Source organism: Nematolebias whitei, chromosome 2 (genome assembly GCF_014905685.2).
Source record: "Nematolebias whitei isolate Nwh7 chromosome 2, NemWhi1, whole genome shotgun sequence".
In the NCBI taxonomy this organism is placed as follows: domain Eukaryota; kingdom Metazoa; phylum Chordata; class Actinopteri; order Cyprinodontiformes; family Rivulidae; genus Nematolebias; species Nematolebias whitei.
This window is the reverse complement of record NC_056499.1, coordinates 32,204,636-32,222,537: the sequence shown is the minus strand read 5'-3', so window position 1 is coordinate 32,222,537 and position 17,902 is coordinate 32,204,636. Positions and strand designations below refer to the sequence as shown.

General features: G+C 40.1%; 1 protein-coding gene across 1 annotated transcript in view; it reads right to left on the bottom strand.

Moving 5' to 3' along the window:
* Positions 1–9,220, bottom strand: part of si:ch211-186j3.6 (neural-cadherin) — a 467,709-nt gene extending 458,489 nt beyond the window's left edge. The window contains exon 1 of the mRNA XM_037694242.1: positions 8,127–9,220. Within this exon, the coding sequence (XP_037550170.1) occupies positions 8,127–9,180 (1,054 nt within the window). The 5' untranslated portion in view covers positions 9,181–9,220. The remainder of the gene's footprint in view (positions 1–8,126) is intronic.
* Between the last annotated feature and the right edge of the window lie 8,682 nt (positions 9,221–17,902).

The window sequence follows — 17,902 nt, the reverse complement described above, 5'->3', positions numbered from 1 at the left end:
GGTTGAGGAGCTTTAAATGTAGAACCATTAGACTGAGGATCAGCTCCCTGAAGCTGTTGGACTCATGAATCCCTAACCAGGATAATCACTCGGAAAAAAAAAATCATTGTAATGTCACTTGATTGTTGATATGTGCTGTTGATCTCATGCTGCTAATTTATTTCATGCTGCTGTGTTCATTCGTACTCATCTGCTCGCACAGACTCATGTTCATGCTGCTGTTGTTCAGTGTATTGTTTCTGTACTATTATTGTTTAACATATTTCTTAGGCCATATATTAGATCTTATTACTGTTTTTCTTTACAATTTACACTTTTGTTGGATGTAACTGGGACCCTGTGTACAATTTTGTTCCAGCACATGTACATATGGTGTGAATGACAATAAAGAACCTTAACTTGACTTGATTATGTGCATTATTATTGTTTAACGTATATCTTAGTGTATAGCCTAGATATTTATATACCGTTTCTTTTTGTACTTTTTATTTTTTTGCCATTTTTTTCTATTTTGGGGTGTAATCAGGACCCTAAGTACACAAGGTGGTTCCATCTCATGTACCACCTGTGATGCAAATGATAATAAAGATACTTGAACTTGAAACCAGAGTACCCAGAGAAAACCCATGCTTGCACTTGAAAACATGCAGACTCCACCCAGAGTGGTACCGGGCTGAGATTTAAACCGACGGCCTTCTTACTGAGAGGCAACAGCTCTACCAACTGAGCCACAGTGCCACCTGGTTTAGAGATCCTATGATCATAAACCATGCAAACAGTGTGAGAAATAGAGTTGCACTCTGGCCCAAAATATTTGACCTAACCCAACCCCAGCCCGTAGCCATCATTTCTGAACTCCAACTGACACAACAAATTAACAGTAATTACAGGTCTGAACCCGAAAAACCCCGGACATTTTTAATTAAGCTTAGACTGCTTATAAAGTTATTAACGGTCAGCGGACGCACGCGGCTAAGGGGGCAGAATATCAAAGCTGAAGGGTTGTTTGTCCTTTTATGGCCATCAAAGCACATAAAACACCCTGATGGATCACTGGCAGTAGTCCATCTGAAGCTTAACTAAACTTTTTACCTCTTTCAAGGCTGGTCAGCGCGCAGTCAAATGGCTGCGTGCAAATGGCTGCGTGCAAATATATGGCAAGCCATGTTGCCATATAATTGGATCATCGGCCGTGCGCGTCCACTGACGCAATTAAAAGCCCGACACCGACCAGGCCTGCACAATAAGCAGGTTAGAAATGACAGCTCTAGTGAGAATGCACAAAAACACACAATACGCCTCAAAAAGGTATAAGAGCTGTAAACCAATCAACTCAAATTCAGGGACAGAAAAAACATTATGACTTCCTCCTGAAATCAATGGAACTGCAGTGACTGTGAGGAACAGAGATTTAGATCTGGTTTTTCTTGATTTAACATTTACATAAAACAAACAATTTTTGAGAAAGAAACAATAACTAAAGAAATAGCATGGATCATTAAACTTATGTGAAGGAACAAATCAGTGCAAATGGTTTCATCTCAATCCAACAAAGATCATTAACAAATGCTGCAAACGTTCTTCCCTCATTTCCACCTGTCACAAAATGAAATGAAACACAACGTTGTCTCATTGTATATCTGTTCTGCTACAAGCTCATAAAACACACTTTGTCTATCTGTGGTCTGTCAGACTTGTTGTTTTTGTGTGTTTAGTTCGGTAGTTCATGGCACAAATCTGCGTGAGCTCAACCAGCCGTTGTTCAGATTAAAACCAGCTGTTTGTCTATTTCTCTTAATCCGGCGCCTCAAGACTCAGATGGCACGAACAGGAAGCAGATAAAAGACGTAGGTTTGAGCAGGTCAGCTTTCTAACATGCTGTGTCACCGCGCAGTGATGCAATCTAGAAGAAAAAATCAAACATGAAGGAAAATAAAAAGGTTTCTGATGGCAATTATTTTTGTATTTTTTATTTACCTCTCTTAACAACCATACATTAATGCACACCAATGCATTGATTATCCAACTAAATTTAACATTTTCAAATTATGTTGATGTTTTTTTATGCATTTTCCAGTAGTTTGTCTATAAAAGCACATGTAGGTTATAAAGGTGTAAAGTTAAGTATTTCATGAAATATGTAAAAAAAAAAAAAAAAGTTGAAAATATATCCTTATATCCTCATTTTATAACTTTTGCCAGAATTTTGAAGGGTAATAATGTAGCTTTAATCTAAGACTCCAATATATTGTACATCAAACTTTCTTCTTTAAAGCCCAACAATAATTTGGGACATGTTTTTTGTAACAATCTAAGCTGACTGAAGGCCTCTATCATATGAAATGTTTAAGATGTTAAAAGAACCAAGGTCAAAAGAAGCGCTAAAGCCCCTGCCAGTGTCTCATTAGGGTCACCATAGCAACCACACATCTGTGTCACTTCCTGACATGATCCTCCATGAAACAGGCAGACACAAATGCAGACTAAAAAGGAAACTTCAATTAAACAATCACTGTGTAAAAACGTTAAGCTGCACTCATGTGCTTCTTGAATAGTAAGGATCAGAAATGTCTGAGCATCACACATGGACATTTACATTTAAGAGTCTTCTTATTTAGTTTAGAAAAGACTAATCTGATATCAAATAGCAAAAATTCCAGTGAAGGATGGAAGTTTGCACTCTGCACTCTGAGGAGATTTCAGAGAAGCCTTAAGTACTAAACCAGTGAGACACAGGCTTTGTGAAAAAAAGACAAAAATGTGTTTGTTGTGATGTAGAAACTAAATGAAGTGGGGAGTTTGTGGAGAAAATAAATTTAACCAAAAAAGTAGAAGACGACGATAACTCAAATGTTAATGTTTAACACTATCTACATCATAAAGTTGGCATTTCATGGTAAAAGCTTCAAAAATCACAAGACATAAACTGTGATTTTGTAAAAAGATTTAAGATGCTAAACATGCAAGTTCAGTGATGTAAACTCCAATTTTCAATGACTGTGTGAACTTTGAATAATGTGAAATAAGCTTGAACTGAAAATTATTGTTCAGAAGTAAGAATAGCATCTAAATCATAGGAGTGAATTATTGATTATGCATCTGCACCCTTCATAAATCATAAAAAAAATCATATTGGTCACTAACTTAATTTCTTTTGGGCTAATTTTTCAAGCAAAAAAAAAAACCCAGCAACAAAAAAACAGACATTTAATTATACAATAATTGTCTCAAACTAATTTGACACTTTTAAATTACTAGACATCTTACAGCATTTTACCAACAAGATAGAGGTGACTGTAAAAGCCATAACATTTAAAAAAAAAAAAGAACTTCATTTAGTGTCAGTAACAACTCTGTAATTCATGATGAATTCATGAAGCTCAGATAGCTACATCTAAAAGCTGTAGCAGCAAAGTGATGTGTCTGGTTTTATGCAGGAACTAAGTGGAACTGGGTGAGTTTTCCCTTTTGAATTTCACTATCGACTTCCTGTAATGTGAAAGGTTTGCTAACACCTCTGGTCCCTCTGAGAATCATCACCTCTGTTGTTCCTTGCAGAGCTCAGGCTTTTTCTCTTTAATTGAAGCAGATGTGGTACTGACTCAACACAGAAATCAACAACAAGCAAACTGTGTCTTTGGAAGACTATACAAACATCTGGTCCAACAAAGACCTAAGGACTGGGACAAAGGTCCAACAGAGTGGTGGTAGCAGCCATCCTTGTGTCTGGCTCAGAGACACGGGTGACATAACAAAGGCACCTCTAACTCCTCGAACATTTCCACCAGCTCTTGCTCTGCTCCATTCTTAACATCCACTGGAGTAACTGCCGTACTTTCCGCCGTATAAGTCTCATCAGTCCAAATATGTCTAATAAAGTGGGAAAAAAAAAACATAAATAAGTTGCATCTATTATGCGTCACCGCTGACCACCCGGAAACGTGGGCTGGTGTTTTGCCAAAAATCGATTGACTGCCAAATGGTGGCCACGAGAGCGTGCATGGGAGGACTTTAACAAGAATTTTACAAGAATAACACTTAAAAACAATTATTTGTTTGCTTGAAATTATGGCAAAGGTGTGTCTCAGTTTAACTTTTTCTTAATAAATACACTTTAATGGTCATATTAGCTGCATTTCAAGAACTGATTCGCAACTGCGGGAGCGTGCAGAGGGAGGATTCCCTGTGCATTTCGTCAAAATTTAACAAGATTAACACTTAAAAACAATTATTTGTGTGCTCAGCATTATAGCAAAGGTGTGTCTCAGTTTAACTTTTCATTAATAAATGCACTTTATTGGTCAAATCAGCTGCATTTCTCCTGGGCAGCGCACCAATATGCAGCTGATTTGATGTTTGATCCAGGAGTTCCGGAACGAGATGAAGGTGGCTGGTATGGCAAGCCAAGGGTCTCATTAATAGCCACTTTTACCTATTAATCAGACACTTGGTTTCCATATTACTCGAGGGCCCTCTAGTGGCTGAAAATGGTAGTGTTCAATATTTTCCATGTCAGAATGAATTAAATTGTCCGATCTCAGCCAATAAATGGGTTATAAATATGGAGAAAAACAGAAATAAGTCACTTTACTATATAAGTCGCAAGGCATGCAAATTTATGCAAAAAAAGTGCAACCTATACGGCAAAAAGTACGGTACAGAACCAATGTCTCGGTCCTGCAGCAGACAGATATCAATAGTATTGAGGCCATGCTGCTTCAGGCATGACTGTGCACGTGTTCATAATGGAAGACCACTGCCTGCCGGTTGTATTGCATGTAGAACTGTCCTCTGGACATTACAACAGAGGTTACATTGACACCCACACATGGTCCTCCCTAGCAGCTGACATGACAAGCTAGCACACCACCACCAACAAGGGCAGCTTTTGAGTCTGCATCCACCACCAGCCAAGAGGAAAAGAGAAGAAGAAGACCAAAAAATAAAAATAAAACCCTGCTTCAACCCCTAGACCAGTCAGTGAGCTGCAGCCACTGCTGCAAAGTTTATCTCTCCAGAATCCGCTTGCTGGTGACATGGGCTGTCCCAACCCTAGACCTTTGTTAGCAAAGCCAGGCCAGGAGGAAATACTGCAGTGTTTTTTTAAGTTGTACTTTTTTAAAGAGTAAAACTTTTTTTTTTTTTTTTGTATCGAGTTTGATTCAGCTGCATTAGAACACAATTGCACAATACAAGTAGATTATGATACATATTGGTTTTTTTTTTAAATATGGCTTTTGTGGTTCCTTAATAGACGAGTTTCTTCCTAGGCTTTTGTTGTACTTTCATATTCAGTTCCAATACTTACTGAGAAAGTGTATTTTAAACATTAGTAAAACGTCTCTAACATTGGTTTTATTTTGATACACAACTCGGGCTGCCATAGCTTGGATATGCCAGATTACACATTAATTGAGACAGAAGAGACAAGCTATTATTTTTTTTAAGTTATAAAAAGATGAGTAACATGTACATCTTAAACAACTAAAAAAATCTGTATCTAACTTACTAAATTGATCATTTAACTAATTAACAAAATTAATCATTTCTTTAATAACGATGCCAGCAGGAGCTGCTGCAGTCAGAACAGCCTTGGCCGTTTTAGAGGAGGAGGAACAACCTTTTGGGGGAAATTAATGGGGCACATGCTTGATGCTCTTACCGAGGCTGGCACTGTATTAAAGGACCTGTATAAATGGATTGTGATAGAAAACTCTAATTATTCGTGCACAAATCCACACATGTTTATGTTAGAACAATAAAGCAGCAGACTGTCTCATTAACCTGATTTAAAGAAAGTGCAGCAGTGCATTAAAAGTAACTTAAAAACTGAAAACTTGACTTTGCTTTGGCATATTTCATCAGTCCTGAGGGGGCTGTCATGCCATAAAAGAAAATAAAGTTTGTGCTCAAGTGAAATGATTGGTTTGGTCACGCATGTAATACAGTAGTTATGTAGGTTATCCTGACTCAGCACACTTTTCAGCTTTACACACATACATTTTTGTTTGTCCATGACAGAATCCTTCTCTTCTACAACTTTCAGACGTGCCAAATCCATAAAGTGAGAGTCAAAATAAAAAGTAAGTGCTAAGGCAGAGAAAGGAAGACAACAGAGAGAGAGAGACAGTGAGAATGAGATGGGATTACAGGGATAATGGGAGCAGATGGAGGGAGGTCAAGACTCTGGCGGGACTCCGCTTCACATGGATTAAAAGACTTCCACCAAGTCAACCAAACGGATGCTGTTCCCCACACTTGGGACATAACTTGCCCCGATACTAAACCTTTAAATGAAAATGTCCTATCACAACCAGGAAAACAAGTCCTCAACAAAATCAAGTCAGGCCATGAAGACACTTTCAAACTTCAGCTTTTTTTCCTTCCAACCTTAACGTCAAAATCCAAATGGCTTTCAGGACTTTTATTTAATGTAACCATTTAGGCTATACTTCCATTGATCCTCCTCTTGGAAGTCTGTATTGACCTGCTTGTTGTCAGGGAGAAACTCAGACAACACAAACACAGAGGCAGCCATCGTGATTCATCAGAAACAAATGAGTGACGAGGAGAGTTTGGACACAACAACAATATGGGATGTGCCTTTGATCTCAAAATGCAAACATTAATTTCAGACTTCATAAATGTCATTTTTAACAAAATAAAAATCTTATTAAATCATCCATGTGTGTATTTGATTCTGGTATCCATTATAAAACATAATTTCTCATTCTGTCAAGATAAATTGTTAGACTCAGCAGAAAGGTGAAACACCAACATATTTCAGTTCAGGGTACTTATTTTAATTACAAAAAAAAAAAAAAAAGTCTGGATACCTGCCTACAATAATGTATCCTGCATGACAAAGTGGACGTCAAATTTTAAATTAAATGCCTTTAAATAAATAAATAATTTTAAAAAACAGTCCCAGCTGATGTAGCTATCTGGGAACTCTCCTGCAGCAATCGCATAACATATAATTTATTCAATGTCTGTGTGTTTAATTACATGCTTAATATTTCAGTATGTGCCAACAGCAGGTTCATCCCCTGCTTCAGGATGACTCCCATTACCAAAAAGCAATGGTTCACATTGATTGTGTGGCTCCTGCAGTCAGCTGCTGTGAACTGGAACAAGTGTCTTTGTGGAGAACTCACGTTCCAGCACAGGTGCAGTCTCACCTTTGATACAGTCTAACTTTTGCTCACAATCAATTAGAACAGCACAGACTTGTATTAAAGGCAACCCGTCCACATGTTTGCTTTGTCTCTCTGCTCTCTGTGTGATAATGAACCTGCTGTTCTGATGGCGGTTACGCGCCGTGCGTCTCCCCTGTCATCCCAGCATCTGTTGCTGCTGGCAGCATCAGCATCAGCGGCAGACACTTTGCCCCAGTTTATCTGAGCGCGTGAATCACCACCATCATCAGAGCTGATGTCGTCACCCAGTTTAACCTCAAACACGTTGGGACAATTGTGACACGTGCATGTTTGGGTCATTAGATGCGCGGATACGGAACAGCTGAGGAGGCTGACTCATAAAAGCCAGCTCTTGAAAATCAGTGGCACAAACCCAAAAGAAGAGGAGGCAGGGACATAAAAATCAGTCTGCTGCAGCAGCGAGTTATTGTCGAGTTAAAATAAGTCGGGACCAGATTGTGCTGGACCCACTGAGGCTGCGCTCCGACCTGATGCTCACCGTCACCTGTCCTCATTCTGTGCGTAATTCATGGTGCGCGCAGAAAAACCAACAGAGGAAAGTTTATGTTGCATTAAGCGTTTTTTAAAAATCTGGTGGTCTGAAAAATAAATTCTAATTCTAAAACCAGGTTGTTTCTAAAACTTCAATCAGGATGTTTATTAATTTTGTTTCAATTAATTAATATATATATATATATATATAACTGCATGGTCTCACATCGTGCACATTTATGCACGAATATAAGTTTCTAATTCAGCCAAATGTCTCTAGATCGGATTTTTGCGCAACTTCCCATGGAGGTAGCGCACAGAAGAAAAGCGCACACCCACTGCCACGCGCTCCTGTGCGTCTCATACCCACAAACACTCCGGCTCGCTCACTCTCTTACACACGCACGCACATATGTGTAATTGGCCTGAGCCCACCTCTTTTATCCTGCACCCTGACGGTGATCTCCAGCAGAGGTTCGGTCTCCCGGTCCAGTCTCCGCAGGATGACTATATCCCCGCTGTCGCGGCTCACACTCACGGGGCAGCTCTCCGTGTCCGGCTCCACCAGCTCAAACGTGGCCGACTGGAACCTGACAGGGTTCAGGTTCATCACCACCGAACCGATCCCCGCGTCCTCGGACACGCTGATGAAAACGGGGCTGTCTGATTCCGGCACGGACCTGGACCTTCGCGCTCCCGCATCACTTTGCGGGTTTAGTTTCCTCTCTCCGGGTTGGGGAGTCATTGAGGGAGCCACGGGCCACTGCCGGGGGTTTATTTCCACTGAGATGCCTTGGCTAGTGCGCGGGGGCCACCCGCGATCCCGCGCAAAAACTTGAAACTTTATCGGTTCATCCAGACCGAGGATGGAGTCCACAAGGAGGATGTCCCCCGTTTTGGGCACCGCATAGAAAGTCCCGTTCCTGGGCTCTGTGAAGTAAATGAGCTCTGCGTTCTTACCGCTGTCATCGTCCCGCGCGCTGAACGAGCACACCGCGTTTCGGAGCGCGGTGGCATCATCCAGACTCAGCTTCACGTCGGAACTAGGGAAAGTGGGCTGGTGGTCGTTGGTGTCCAGAACGTCCACCTTGATGGACGCGACCTCGTCTACAAGTTCAGATGCGTCCCAGGAGGGGAGCTCGGCGCACTGACCGCAGCACAAACCCAGACCCAGAGCGTACTCAGCCCGCTCCTCCCGGTCCAAAACCCGGGAAGTCTTCAGTAAAACGTGCCCCCGTTTGTGGTGCGCAAAGACGCGGAAATTCTCGCCGCCTTCACCCAAGAGTTTGAAGTGCGTCGCCGCTGAGCCGCTCTCCGCGGTGCCGCACGGCCGGTTCGGGTTCAGCCGCTTTAACGGCACGCTGAGTCCGTTGACCCGCGAGCCAGGAGGGGAGTTCTCAAAAACATGTCCATGAAAGAACGGCACAAGGTCCGCTGTCCTGTTCCCAGCTACACACAACATGAAAAATGATAAAAGTACCCAAATCATGACTGGATCTTTCTTTGGCTCCGCTGCACTAAAGCACTGTCTCTCCAAAATCCATGAGCACCCGGGTCCTCCTGGGGGATATTTCTCCTCTCACGCGCTATGATCCAAAACTTTGATCAAACTAGAACACAAAAATCTGTTGGCACCATACTTCAACTCAAGAGAAGCTGTGCTCGCGTTTGAGTTGTGCGTCCCTCTCTCCTGCTCCCTCCTGTCTGCTGTCTCACCAGCAGCGCTCTGTCTGTGCGCGTTCCAGGATAAAAAAAAAAAAAGGCTTCTCAGCTCGAGCGCGCGCTTACCTCCGTTTGCTGCCTCTGCTCTCTCTTGCGTGCGTCGTCTCCAACCCATTTCATCCCAGCGTAATCTGTGAGCTGCTTACAAATATTGCGCAGCTTCACGAAATGAAACATTATAGTCAGCACGAGGATTTGGCGCAGGACTGTTTGCGCATGGACAGAGTCCATTTCAGTTAAAGGATAATAAACTTTTCAGCAAACCAGTGCCAAGTGCAGGCAGCCCACACACACACACACACACCACACACACACACACACACACACACACAAACACACACACGACGCAAGAGTGTTCGTGTGTTCCAGTTGAAACTTTCAGGAAAACGACCCGGCCTCCACTCTCCCGGTGATCAATGGCCACTGTTGCGCATTCAGATCCATCACTTCTCTTTCCAATAACAAGTCAGCCCTTTGGATTAAAATAATGTAAAAATCAATCATGTAGAACTGCCTCCAGAGGGCAAAGAGAATAGAAAGGCTGCAGCTTCAGTAACTTCAGAGCTGTCTCAATGTGTGTTCCTCCCCTGCTGTGTGTTCCTCCTCTGGTCTTCAGAGGTGTGTGACAGCTGCAGCAAAGCTCCCAACAAAATGAGACCAGTCTAGACTTTAATACCACAGATATAAGCTTTTATTGTCTGCATCAGGCTTGCTCTTATATTGATTCTTTGTCACATGTACTCTGACTTCAATGCCAAACTAACTCAATCTGCCTGCTAGTAAATCTGAGACTATTTGTGGATGGAGGCAAACTGCATGGCCACCATCTCATCTGCAGCAACTCCGTGTGCTTCTGCTGATTGAACCTCCTACTTATTGCAACTTGTGCAATTTTTAAAGTTTTACATCAGCATTCTCCAAATAAGTTCAAGTAGGAGAGATTGTCCATCTGGTACAGCAAATTCTTATTCACGTGGGTTCACATTTGTAGCATTTAAAAAGAGGATAAAGCATTTTTTTTTGTTTTTTTATCAAGAGATGAGACAGAACTAGTAACATTTAAAATAGGGAGAAATAAAAAGAACAGTTCACTTTTTTTTTACTCAACACATGCAGGGCTTTGATGATGCAGTTCAGAAGTATGGAGTCATGGATCAATGCAGGTTGAGTTTAACAGAAGAAAGAAACAATTGTCAAATACATTTTTTGAGCTTATTTTAGGCAATAATTTTCTGAGACAGATCCATATTGGTGGGGAGACTCATAGCAAATCATGAACAGGTTGACAATTGAGTAACGTCATACAAAATAAAATACAAAAAATAAAAATTAACTCACATATGTATTTATGGTTAAATAAGAAAGCACATAAATGAGTGTTTGTTTAAAGTTTTAGGTCAAAACTTAATGCAAAAAAAAAAAGTAACTTACCTGAACTGCATCTACAAACATAAAAAGTACTCTCTCTGGAATCAGGAACCCTAAACTGTTTACACAACTGCTTTAAAATACAGGCAGCTATTCAAGCTTCTGGGTTTCATTTGATTACACCATTCGTGCCTTGTTTGTTGTATTTTCTTCTACTCCTTTATGTCAAGGCATGAAGCAAAAACACAAACAATTCAAACAATGTTCTCTCTTCTGGATAAAAGCCGAGGTGAATGCATTCATCTAACTGTGTGCACTGGACCTACTGTAGAAGTCAGTTTTTTGCATCATGAAGGACCCCACTCACCCAGCACACACACTTTTTGCCCCATTCCCCTCAGGAAGGAGGTTGAGGAGCATTAAGTGTAGAACCACTAGACTTAGGAACAACTTCTACCCTGAAGCTGTTAGACTCATGAATCTCTAACCAGAATAATCAATGTGAAAAAAAAAATCACATTGTGATGCTGCTGATCTGTTTCATGTTGCTGCTGATCTGTTTCATGTTGCTGCTGATCTGTTTCATGTTGCTGTGTTCATGCGTGCTCATCTGCTCACACAGCCTCATGTTCGTGCTGCTGTTCGGCGCAGTGTGTTTATTGTTTTCATGCTGTTAGTGCTTAGCGTACTTTTAGTTGATGTTTATCTTAGCTCATATCATCATCATCATTTACTTTATTTCAGACACAATATAAGATCCTATCATATCTTAGATCTTATTACTGTTTATTGTTTACATTTTATTATTAGATGTAACTGGGACCCTGTGTGCACAATTCCGTTCCACCACATGTACCACATGTGGTGAAATGACAATAAATAATCTCTGAATCTGAATCTCTGAAAGAGTTTTTCTGGAGTTCTGCATGAATAAATAAAGATTGAATGAATGAATGAACACATGTACTATTTTCACCTTTAGTTGACATGATAAACATCTATACAAACCAAATAAAAATTAAAGTCAAGTTCAAGGTTCTTTTTTTGTTATTCGCACCGCATGTGGTGGAACAAAATTGTGTACACAGCATCCCAGTTACATCCAACAATAGCCAAAGTATAAATTGCAAAATAAAAAGTAAGGATCCAAGATAGAAACTAAGAAATACACTAAACACTTAATAGTGCAAAACAATATGATTTTAAATAACATCAAATTGATTATGTTACCTTGCAATGACTCTGGTTTGTTTTTATGGGAAAACAGTCAAACACACTCCCAAACATAGAAGGATTAAACATGCAACACAAAAAAGGAACTTTGAAGAATGTGTTCTTGGGTAATGTTTTATCTTAAATTTGATGATTGTACAACACTTGAAAACCAATGGATAGGATAAGGCAAACTATAGAAACATACACTACTGTGACTTTTCATCACTGCATCCATGGAGATAAAACAATCTCTGGAATAACATACATTCCCATTCTCTTCCTTACATATATGTTTAAAACATACAGCCTACCGACATCAGAGAATTGTGTTAATATATAGATACACTCACCCCATCTTGATCACAAAGTGCTTGACATTGATACTCACTGCCGCTCTAAGCTTTCCCAGTGGCTAAAATGTGACATTTGTACTCAAAGTGACTTACACATATTTATTTTAAATCATTGAAGTGTTAATCATACTTTGACTTTTGTCAAGTTAATACATGGTTGAATTTGGTGAGTTGGTCAAAATGCCAATTATCAACCACATTTTGTGGGAAAGTGCTTCATTTCTTACATCCTACAGCCCACAGTTGACCTCACTACAGAAAAGAAGGAAAAAATGAAACAAAAATGCTTTTGTCTAAAAGTTGACTGAAAAACTCCATTCAGAGCAACTCGCACTTAAAACAAAGCATTACAAAACAAACAAACAAATCAACATATACAAGTTAATTTAAATCTAAAGTTTAAATATGACCTGAAACCACTTGCAGACACATAATGTATATTTTATTTCAGACAGCTGAAATTGAACTCAGATTTATAGCTGAACACTTTTAGACACTCCAGGCCCATCCTGTCTACATTCATCACTTTTTATAATCGCATTAATTGGATGTAATGTCCAATTTTGAGTGGGAAAAAAGGTAGCTCAGAAAAGAAAAATATGTCTCTTTTATGTACTGTAGGCTATATTCACAAATTATTTTTTCAGTAACCATTTATGCAATGATGTCAAAACCATTACATTAAAGGTATGACATTTTTATTATTTGACATTCATTTGAATTCCACTTTAAAATCTACTCTAAATTCATCTAAGTCTTTTTGAATCTACCAAATACATACATGTATATGAACTGACTATAAATCAGCATAAACAATATGCAACGTGATGGTTTAGTCGGGTTTGGTGTCTTGTATGATTTTCAAAAACTTTGACAATCTACATGCAAATTTTAGAAATATTCTTTTTGTTTAGGGTTAATTTATGAAGTCAGGGAAGCAGTCGTTGATGTTGGCCACTTTGCAATCATATCTGCATTTGCATCAAGTCAGTCATCTCTCTACCTTTTCCTGTCACTGTCCTCACATTTAGAGCTGCCACCCTCAGTCCTACATTCTTGAATTTCTTCTTCTCCTTCTGTCTCCTGACACATTTCCCTTCTTGTGGTCTTCAACTAACAATAGCATTATTTCCGCCAGCACCATTTTTGACAACAGCATTGGTGGTGGTCGTTGTTAACCCGGGCCTGGACCAATCTGGTATGGTGTCGCTTTTGTTGAACATGCATATTAGTTTTTACTTCTGATGCCCTTCCTGACAAAACGCTCACAATTTATCGGGCCAGGCTTGTGCCGGGCATAGGACCAGCAAAACATAAAAACTGGCTTGTGCTCCCTGGTGGCTGGTTTATGGTAACTTCTAATAGAAATGTTATTGTATTTAGGCTCATCAGTGTTTCTGTCTAAGTGTATTATCGTGTATCTATTTATAAGAATCCTCACAAAGCATTTTTAATGCATTGCCATCTTCTTTTTCTTCTTATATTACTACTTTTGGCTTTTCCCTATTAGGAGTCGCCACAGTGGGTCATCCTCCTCCATCTCCATCTCCATCCACTCCCCTATTTCCTGGACAGTGGACCCCAAGTACTTGAAGCCCTGCACCTTTGTGACCTCTACTCCTTGTAGCCTCATTGTTCCACTGGCCGCCTCCTAATTTAATTTTATCAACTGAAGTTATTGAAGTTCCATGATTTGATAGATTATAGTATTTTATCAGTTATGTATAGGGCTCAAAATAACATATTACCATTAAATGTCCAAAGAAATTTTGTTAAAAGACAAAGTTGTTATAATCTTAAGGGGATAGAGATATTTGTCAAACCAAAATTCAGAACTAGTCTGAAGGGAAGGTCTATCTCAATCCAAGGAGTTGGATTGTGGAATGGTCTAGAGAGTGATGTTAAAAATGCCAAGTCAATGTGTACATTTAAGAAAAAGATCAAAGCTGAATTGTTAAAAAAAATATATGAAGTAGCTTAGTGTGCTTTTTTGTATTAGAATTAGAAAAAAATTAGAGAGTTATTCATTTTGTTCTGTTACTTGAAAATTATTATGATTGAACTAATTGAAAAAAGGGGCAAATATAATGAGATTTTTTCTTCTTTCTGCTGCCTTTCATTTTAAATCTCCTGTATTTTTTTTATATAGTTATGAAACTGTTTTGTATTTTTAAAATGAATAAACTTTATACCATACCATAATTCACACACATGTACTTTGTCTTACTACGGCTGACTTTCATTCCTCTTCTTTCAAGTGCATACCTCCACCTCTCCAAGTTCTCTTCCACCTGTTCCCTACTCTCACCACAGATCACAATAACATCTACAAACATCATAGTCCAGGGATTCCTGCCTGACCTCATCTGTTAGTCGGTCCATCACCAGAGAAAATAAGAAGGGGCTCAGAGCCGATCTTTGATGCAATCCCACCTCCACCTTGAAGCTATTGGTCACTCCTACAGAACATCTCACCACTGTCCTGCTGTCCTCATACATGTCCTGCACCAGTTTAACATACTTTTCTGCCACTCCAGATTTCCTCATACAATACCACAATTCCTCTCTCGGCACCCTGTCATATGCTTTTTCTAAATCCACAAAGACATAATGAAGTTTTTTTCTGACCCTCTCTGTACTTCATCAGCATTCTCAAAGTAAGGATGGTATCTGTGGTGCTCTTTCTTGACATTAAACCATACTGCAGCTCACAAATCGTCACCTCTTGTCTAAGTCTTGCTTCCAGAACTCTCTCCCAGATCTTCATTGTGTGGTTCATCAACTTAATTCCCCTATAGTTGCTACAATTCTGTACATCACCCTTGTTCTTAAAAATGGACACCAGCACACTTCTTCTCCATTCCTGAGACATTTTCTCACCCTTAAATATGCCATTGAATATTTGAGTCAAAAACCTTACTGCTATCTATCCAAGACATTTCAAACGTCCACTGGTATGTCATCAGGTTCTACTGCCTTCTCCTTTTTCATTCTTTTGAGAGCTTTCTGGACTTCACCCTCATTAATCTTCCCCACCTTCTGATCCAGTTTCTGTGACCTCTATTCTTCTTTCCCATTCATTCTCTTCATTCATTAGCTCCTCGTGGTACTCCTTCCATCTTCCTATCAGAGTCTCCTCACTTGTTAGAACATTACAATTCATATCTAACCAGTCCAGGCAAACAAGAGCACATCACACCAGTTTTGGCCTCACTGCACTGGCTACCGGTTCACCTTCGAATCCAGTTCAAAATACTCCTGTATGTCTACAAATCACTGAACAGATTTGCACCCCCCCCCTCCATCTTTCTGATTTGCTACAGCCGTATGTCCCACCACATTCCCTGAGGTCAGCGGACCAATTGCTCATCACAGTTCCAGGAACTCGTCTTAAGCGCAGAAGTGACGGGGCCTTCTCTGTAGCAGGACCAAGACTTTGGAACGAGTTACCTCTGCTTGTCAGACTGGCCCCCTCCCTCTCGGTTTTCAAATCCCGTTTAAAAACCCACTACTATTCAGTAGCTTTCAACACCAGAGGATCTGTGTTTTGAACCTGTACATTCCACACTGGTTTGTTGTCATATTTATTATCTGCATCGTTTTTATGTCTATATTCTGATTTACTTAATTTTGTATATTGCTTTGTTTGTTGTCTGTTGTTCTGCCTGTACAACACTTTGGTTGGCCTTGTCGCTGTTTTAAGTGCTCTATAAATAAAATGGTATGGTATAGTATCGTATCTTTAACAAGTCTAAGCTGCTGCACATCCTTTCCATCCTGATCCCTCGTCTCACCAATCGGAACAAGTCCTTCTCGCCCTCTTTAGTGTCCAGTCTCCCATACAACTCTTCATATGCCTTCCACTTTGCATTAGCTACCTCCTTTGGTGTTCTATGTACCATCTCCTTATATCCCTGTCTCCTCTCTTCAGTCCTCTCACTGTCATATTTTTTCTTGGCTAACCTCTTTCTTTGAGTAGGTTCCTGCACTTCACTATTCCACCACCAGTTTGCCTTATTATCCATTCTCTGTCTAGATGATGCATCAAGTACCTTGCACCTTCCTACCTCTCTCTCTAAATACTGTTGCTGTAGTAGCCCAGTCATTTGGAACCGCTTTCTTACCACCCAGAGCCTTTAACCGCTCCTCTCTGAATTCCTCACAATATCCTTCTTTTCTCAGCTTCCACCATGTGGTTTTCTTCTTTGACTTTACTTTTTTCTCTTCTTCACAACATTGTTCATTCTACACACAACCATCCGATGCTGGCTGGCCACAGTCTCCCCTGCAACAACTTTACAGTCTCCAATCTCCCGCAGGTTCCCTCTGTTACACAGAATGTAGTCTTCCTGTGTTCTCCTTCCTCCACTCTTACAGGTCACTATGTTCCTCCCTGTTTTGGAAATAGGTGTTGACTACAGCCATTTCCATTCTCTTGGCAAAATCCACCACCATCTGTCTTTCCTGGTTTCTTCCCTTGACACCAAACCTACCCATCACTTCCTCATCCCCTCTGTTTCCTTCACCAACATGTCCATTCAGGTCTGCTTCGATCACCACTCTCTCCTCCCTGGGAATACTCTCTATCACTTCATCCATATCCTTCCAAAGTTTATCTTTCTCCTCAACCTTACATCCAACCTGTGGAGCACTGACAACATTTAGCATCAGGCCTTCTACTCCTATCTTCAGGGACATCACTCTATCCGACACTCTCTTCACCTCTACATCATTATTTGCCAACTCCTCCTTCAGGACCACCCCCTACTCCATTTCTCTTTCTATCCTCACCATAGTAAAACAGTTTAAACCCCACTCTAATGCTGCAAGCCGTGCTGCCCTTTCACTTGGTCTCTTGGACATATAAAACATCTACCTTTCTTATCTGCATTATGTCAGCCAACTCTCTACCTTTCCCTGTCTAGAGTTGCCACCCTTTGTCCTACATTCTTCACTTCTCTTCTCCCTCTGTCTCCTGACACATTTCACTTCTCGTGGTCTTCCATTAACACTAGAACTATTTCCGCCAGCACAATGATTGTCAACAGCACCAGTGGTGGTAATTGTTAATCTGTCCTTGACCAATCTGATATGGTTTTGCTTTGATGAACTTGCATTATTGTTTTGGCAAAAGTGCTTTACTTCAGATGCCCTTCCTGACACAACCCTCACCATTTACCCAGGCTTGGTACTCGCAGAAGCGATACACTGGCTTGTGCTCCCTAGTGGCTGGTTTTTAAAGCATTTCCATAATCAAAATAAAAGGGGAAAATTACTAAATAATGGGAAGAGGCTTGTATTTTGGTGATGGCAGTACACTTCTATCAACTTCTTTCTCTACATGTTATATGTTATTGCCTATTTTCTGTGCACCCTTGTTGGATTCTGATGTTAGTAGTATTTAATAATAATTTTTCTGAAACACTCAAACACTTCAGAGAAAAACTGTTAATTTTACCTAAAAGGAACTCAAAAAATAATTCTTCAAAGTTCTAAGAATTTTAGAGACTGAGTCAACCATAAGCAACAATATGGATGAGAGTTCTAGCATGG